Genomic DNA, 7,137 nt, shown 5'->3' with positions numbered 1-7,137 from the left:
AGAAATGTTTGCACTTGTCCCACTCTGATGAATTACAAGTCGAGGGCCTTTTGCTCTCTCTCGCTCACTCCCCTCCTTGCTGGTTTTATAAATAGGCCACTTTGCTTTCTCAGTAATCCACAGAGAGCACAAGATTCACTTAAGGCGAAAAGCGGGACACGAAACCATTTAGGTGGTGAGGGTTGATACACCTTATGTAATGGACATGAGAGCAGATGCTCCAGTAGCGGTTCCCTACGCTCTGTTACAGCTTTTTCCTTTTTGTTTTGTTTTCTTTCTCACACAAAATGATGTCACAGCCGATTTCACTATCGTTTCTGTGACAGCTGCTTATAGGACACCACGGTGTGAATCCACATGAGAAAAACACAACAGTAGCTGCATGTTAGCATAAATATATTCTTGATGTTATCAATGAGACCAGTATAATTCATAATAACTTTATAATATACATTTATTTTAAATAATGAAAGTATCTCTGAATAGATATTTTCTGTTTTTAGTTTATGTTCATAGGACATGATAAGGACAGACATTCAAATCCATATTTCTTTGGGTGTAATAATATACAGCTTGATTCTTAGTTCCTTCTTTTGCATACAATAGCAGATAAAACAATCCTTGTACATATAGTGAGCATAGACAGCTGTAAGTATAGACAACAACACAGTCAATGAGCTGAGGATTATCTTATATTTCATTCACACACGTTTTTGCCTGTCAAACAGTTGAAGAAGACAGAGCAGAGCGACTGGTTTTCTGAGAGTAACTTTGTACTGAGACAGGATTTATTTGACCAAGCTCTGCATCAAACCTCAGTCCATCCACTTCTGAGGCTCAAAGGCAGCTAATTAATACAAAAACAGAGTGAAAAACAACAGGATTTTATCATTTCTGACAAAGCAAATCAGTTTCATGGATTTTCTATTACGCAGGAACCTACACATGGCAGAGTCTGGTTCTAAAGCATTAGGTACTTGACGACATAATCAAAGCAGCTCTAACTCTTAGATACATTTACATGGCTACAGTTGTGCAAACCCCACAATCGGCAGGTTTAGGTCCGTTGTGGCAGCGAAGTCTGTCACAGAAATGCGTCTGTCCATAAGATTACATCTCTCGGGTAAGCATCTGTGTACACTGTCTGTATGTTTTAAAATGCCCAGTGTTTGTATGAATGTGTGTCCGTGTACAAGTCCACTCGTGTTGTGCAGTACAGCAAAGCCGTGTTATCATGACTTAGATCCTGATGTGCCACGCTGTTGGTTCCTCTGAGAGTTTGTTGTCATTTCAGGTGTTGTATGCTTGCTAAGAAGAGCAGCAAAGACAGCGTCCAGCCTAAGCCTGAAGTGACATATATACGTAGGTGTTCCTGTACACAGGAGCAGCTCATAGTAATGCAAATACACATAAGAAAAATACAAGGGAGAAAATTGCGGCAGTGTTGTCTCACTTGAATGATCATACTTCCCTTCACAGACTTTGCTCTACTTCCTTATATTTTAAGTCTTCAGTAACTTTCACGATACATAGATACTAGGTCATGACTGCAACAGACTATAACAAATAGAAAAGTGAAGAGTTTGGGATGTTGTTAGCATCCACAGGGCGGATCATAGTGTGATATCTTTCATCTCCTATGCTGGAGGTAGCTAATAAGCTGCCACATGAACACACTACCCTCTCTAACTTAGAACTTTCCATGTATGTAATTAAGTACGTTTTCCTTTCTTTATTGTCAAATATTACTTATATTAATGCATGCACCAATGATTACTTTTGAGGACATGCAGCTTTGCAAAATCAGAACTGCAAAAGTTTTGGTTAGTTAAATATGTTGGGCCAGGGGAATGATTTCTGAAATGGGTGCAGAAATGGAAAAAAATGCATACAAAATTAACAAAAGAAAATTGATGTCTTTTACAAACCAAGATCCAATTTAGCAGGTGGTTGCACATAACAACTTTCAGAGGAAAACAAATGTTCCCTTTTCATGTCTGCCTTAGATGGAGGCCATTAAAGGATAACGCTGTGAAGCAGCTTGATTAGGTCAGATTACTCTGTTTTAACAGCTAACTGCTTAAGACGTCGTAAGCAGACTTGCAGTAAACTCAAATGCTGGCACTAAAGCTGAAGCTTAAAAATGACATATATACATTTCAGTTGATCATGAGACCTAAGCTGTGTTGATATATGCAACAGAATGTCAGCAATTTGCCCACAAAATCATTGTATCTATTCCTACACACATGGAATGCTTTGAAGTCAAGAACAGCAACGTTTATTTTGGGCAGTGATGTCAAGCTGAACACGTTTAACTGCGTGTCTAAGGTTACAGCAAAGAGGCTGGAAACTCACCCAGAACACTAAAAGAGTATTTCATTCAACATTAAGGCCATGAAAATATATGTAATAAGACCACGTTGATCATAAATTAATTATATTAAAAACACTCATTAGTAGAATACGTTAAGACATTCACTCTGTTCAGTGTTCTGCTGTTCACCTGCTAATCTGCACTAATTAGAGGCAAGAAAAGGCTTCGAGTGGAGAGAGTCACGCACCCTGCATAGACATTGTAAATCATTTTGAACTTCATCAAGAAGAAATGGCAGGAAAAGAATGTGGTGTACAGAATTACAGCAAAGCACTCATTTAGGCTGTTGGTGTCTACCTGTCTCTGCTAGCTTGTACTAGACAAGATGTAGCAAGGGAATGAATACTAGTGCACATGGCCACCAGCATATTGGTGCTGCACTCTCGTTCTTTCTTTCTTAATTCGGTGTTCCCTCGAGAGAACAGCTGTGATCTGGTTGAAATGATCTTTCTGTGTATCTGGACCTCGGCAGTTAGAGCAGCAGATTAAAGCTGCCCATGAATGCTGATCGAGTGGCCTGTTTTATAAGTTATGACACGTCTGTAATATTGTTGGAATATTGTTATCATGCATCCTTTGTGCAGCAATTAGAGAAAGAAGATAAAAAAAATTAGTGGTCCTTTTATATTGTTATTATTGATTATTATGGTTAGGCTACAATTTTGCTACTGTTGGAGGCAGGATAACTACTTTCACAGGTAAGACTAACTCCATGCAAACACTAACAATGTCGTGAATACGACAGCTGACAGTTCTATAGTATGAACATGATGTGGGAGAGGATGTGGTCTTCTCTACTGACCCTTTCTCCACGTTAATCTCACTGATCTGCTCTGTACTCCTATACTGGGCCCCATACATTTATCAGTATGCGGACCTTTAGCTTCCCACTACAGTTATTGTAGATCCCAGCAGAAGTAAATCATCCGAGCTCGCATTATACATCTGTACGCATCTTGGTGATGTTTACATAGTTAGTGTTGGCCAGGGTGCAGTTTCCTGTTTTCCTGGCCTCTGATCTGAAGTCCTCCATACTGTGGTTCACTGCCTCTTGGATTTCCACATAGTCAGACTTACTGAGAGTGGATCCGCTGCCGCTCCGACCGCTCTTCTTCAGCTCGTCAGCTGAGCTGGCTTTAGGCACACTTGGCATATTCAGATACTGTGCCTGCTCCTCACCTTCTGTCTCTCTGTGGTAGAAGTAGTTGAAGTTTGATACAATGACCGGTACAGGCAGTGCAATAGTCAGCACACCGGCAATTGCACAGAGAGACCCCACAATCTTCCCCCCAATAGTTGTTGGGACCATGTCTCCGTAGCCTACGGTTGTCATGGAAACCACTGCCCACCAAAAGGCCTCGGGGATGCTGCTGAACTGAGAAACTGGCTCGTCTGCTTCTGCAAAGTAGACCGCACTAGAGAAGAGGATGACACCAATGAACAGGAAGAAGATGAGGAGGCCCAGCTCACGCATGCTGGCCTTCAGTGTCTGCCCTAAGATCTGGAGTCCCTTGGAATGACGTGAGAGTTTGAAGATACGAAATACCCTAACTAGACGGATGACACGGAGAATAGCCAACGACATGGCTTGCTGGCCTGCCTGGCCATCCTCTGGCCGCTCTGCTAGTTCTGTGCCGAGGGTGATGAAGTACGGGATGATTGCCACAATATCAATGATGTTCATGATGTTGCCAAAAAATCCAGTTTTGCTGGGACAGGCGAAGAACCTAACTAGGAACTCAAAAGAGAACCAGATGATGCAAAGCGTCTCAACAATGAAGAAAGGATCTGTAAAATAAAAGCTTGCAGATGGAGTGGTGGTGTTGTATGTGGACTGGAGTGAGTTATACATCTCATCTTCGTTTCGATTAAGTGGCAGTGTCTCCAGACAGAAACTGACAATAGAGATAAGAATCACCATGACAGAGATTATGGCAATGATGCGAGCTGGTCCTGAGCTCTCTGGATATTCAAACAGAAGCCACACTTGTCTCTGGAACTCGTTTTCTGGCAGAGGCCGCTCCTCCTCCCTTATAAAACCTTCATCCTCCCTGAAGATTTCCATAGCCTCTTCACCCAATTCATAAAACCGGATCTCCTCAGAAAAAATGTCAAGAGTCACGTTAACAGGCCGGCGCAGTCTCCCTCCAGACTGGTAATAATACAGAATAGCGTCAAAACTTGGTCGATTCCGATCAAAGAAGTATTCATTCCGGAGCGGATCAAAATACCTCATCCTTTTTTTAGGATCACCTAGCAGTGTCTCTGGAAACTGGGAAAGTGTCTTCAGCTGTGTCTCAAAGCGCAAGCCTGAGATGTTAATGACAACCCTCTCGCAGCATTCATGATCCGGATCCGAGTCGTAATGGTCATGAGACTGACCTGGATGTGCTGCTGCTTCATCCGCAGGGTCGCTGGTAGCGACCGTCATGATGGAAGAAGATGGGACCTGCAGCTTTCAGACCGGGCGGGGCCACGCTGGGCCACAAGTAGGTAAAGTCTCCACACACTTGTACAGTCAGGCAGATTTGCCTGCTAAAAGGAACAGACAGAAAGCAGAGGTAGGTTTAATATTAATGTGATCAGCACATGCTTCACGCTCTACTTTTTATGGGACTTTAAACGAATAACTTGTTCAGAAACTTGTATTCACTGGCAAACATTTATGATCCACTTATTTTGTCAATTCTTAAACCAAACATTTTTCAGCTGCTGTTATTTCCCAGAAAGGCCATGTTACTTCAAAGCCTTGAAAGCAGAGCATTTGAAAATAACAAGTTGGTGGGGGCAGAACCATTTGCGAGCGCTGGCTCCATTGTGTCTGTGTATTAGGTTATGAGTTCTCCCTCATATGAGCACACTGCAGGATCAATATGCAGGCTAGTAATACAGTATCCACTCTCACAGGGTGCAATTACAACCAACAAATCTGATTATGAGCTCAGTGCTCCACAGTCTCTGAGATGAGCTTCCTCTATAAATCTGGTGTTACCAGCATTTCCTACCAATGCTGAAAAAAAATCTTACCTAATTTAATAAACTTCGTAGTTTTTTCAGTAGAGAAGATTTTGGGAGATTTGTCAATTCACGTGTTTGACATAACACACATCTGTTCTGTTCATTAGCAGCTGCACAAAAGCAACGGTGGTCCACAAAAAAACCCAAAAAACTTGTTTCAGCTTTTGATTTTTAAAATAAGGTCTGAAAAAATCAATCAATCAAAAGCCCCTACCTGCTACTTTTCACAGGCACGTATTGGGCTTGTTTACAGTCTCTGTCCTCTGCTGGTAAATCTTAAGCAGAGTGCCCGGTCCTGAGTCACTCCCCTCGGTCCAAGCAGCTCCTTCCTGTCACTCATATATCATCCGAAGCTCTGGCGCTGCAGCAAGGCGGCAGTGGGAATGGGAGAGGGGACAAGGTGTGAGGATGCAGGAGTTACCTCCATCGCTTCAGTGACCAGCGGGCACATGCCGAGATGCAGCTACGCTACAGGCTGAAGCTGGTCGGGGACGACGGTGGGGGCAAGTGGTTTGCACTTAAACACACTTAAAATCCTGACATTAGTTAAATTTAACATGACACTGCCGTCGCCCAAAACAAAAACAACGACAGCCTTGATGCCTGGCATCAGTGAAGAAAAGATACTGTGAAAGCCGCCGAGGAGATTTAAGAAATAACGCGGAATCACCTGTTTGATTCCTAAGTTGTTTAAAAAAATGTTACTTTTTAATTATTTCAACGTAAATATCACCATCCTTTTTTTCGGATGGGGAAAATCCATATGACTACACCAGTGATGCACATCACTAAGAAACAGAATGCATTCACAACTCCATGGATGAAACCAACCCTCTGATGGCGAAATAAACTATTGCTAATAAATGTGAGTCCAAGCAGCCAAGTTCATGCATTTTCAGACATTAAATGGAAATGTTGTAGTTGACTGCAAGCGCGAGTTAGTTTGGAGGGGCAGGTGCCAGACATGCTCAAGCCATTTGCAGCCCTATCCTGTGCGGATCATGGAAATCCACAACAGTCTCCATGCACTAAACAAAGCAGCATAGCATTATCTGTCCGAGTACAGGCAGCATTATTTCAGATAGGCTAATGGCATGCAGGAATTCACCGCGATTGTCTTGTTGTTGTGCAGACGCATGTAGCCTATTAATGTTTTGTTAAATCCAGTTTTTCTCTTCTCAAAAGGTGTCTTGAGGTCGTTCGTCTATTTCTTCATATGTGCCCTTCTTCCCCTATTTGACTAATCAGTCCAGCGGCTGTGTCATCTCATCACGTCTAACTGTTTTTGAGCTGCCGGCTCTTCCCGTGTTTCTCATATTTCACCATAATTCACCATAGTAGAGATGCGTGGGCTGCAGTTAGGCATTGCAGAGCATACTAAAAGCTTCTTGTGCGCCTCGCCCCATCCCTTTGCGCTCCCCACCTCCCGACACTCCTGTCCTCACTCTTCCACATTAAAGAGGAAGCATCGCCCACTAGAGAGTGGAAGCGTTTCTAAGCAAAACACGCGCTGCTCAGAAGAGATTAAGGGGAAGAAGAAGAAGAAAAAAAACCCTTAGAGGCAGAGAATGTCCGAAAAAATTTGAGCGATAAAATGTTGTTAATGACTTGGCTTCTGTTGTGTTTCCGATGTGGATATATATCCACATAACAAATTAGAATTGGGCTAAAGAGAGGCACAAAAACACCGTGAACAACAGTGAGGGAGAATTGTAGGGGAAATTACACGTTTAAACAGCTAA

The 7,137-nt window shown here is 42.6% G+C and overlaps 1 protein-coding gene across 1 annotated transcript; it reads right to left on the bottom strand.

The window, feature by feature from the left end:
* Positions 1–393: 393 nt before the first annotated feature.
* On the bottom strand, positions 394–6,754 carry kcna2b (potassium voltage-gated channel, shaker-related subfamily, member 2b). The gene is made up of 3 exons (XM_085444985.1): positions 6,504–6,754; positions 5,610–5,756; positions 394–4,912 (listed from the first exon to the last, which is right to left on the bottom strand). The coding sequence occupies exon 3, from the start codon at positions 4,806–4,808 to the stop codon at positions 3,315–3,317; it is 1,494 nt and encodes a 497-aa protein (XP_085301111.1). The 5' UTR covers positions 4,809–4,912; positions 5,610–5,756; positions 6,504–6,754; the 3' UTR covers positions 394–3,314.
* Positions 6,755–7,137: the final 383 nt, after the last annotated feature.

This window comes from Copadichromis virginalis, linkage group LG20, assembly GCF_057382275.1.
Source record: "Copadichromis virginalis isolate Kocher_CV1m ecotype Utaka linkage group LG20, C_Virginalis_male_GT1.1, whole genome shotgun sequence".
Lineage (NCBI taxonomy): Eukaryota > Metazoa > Chordata > Actinopteri > Cichliformes > Cichlidae > Copadichromis > Copadichromis virginalis.
This window is presented reverse-complemented; position numbering and strand designations above follow the sequence as displayed.

Coding starts and splice junctions, on each gene's coding strand:
- kcna2b (XM_085444985.1), bottom strand. CDS start 4,808: ATGACGGTCGCTACCAGCGACCCTGCGGATGAAGCAGCAGCACATCCA.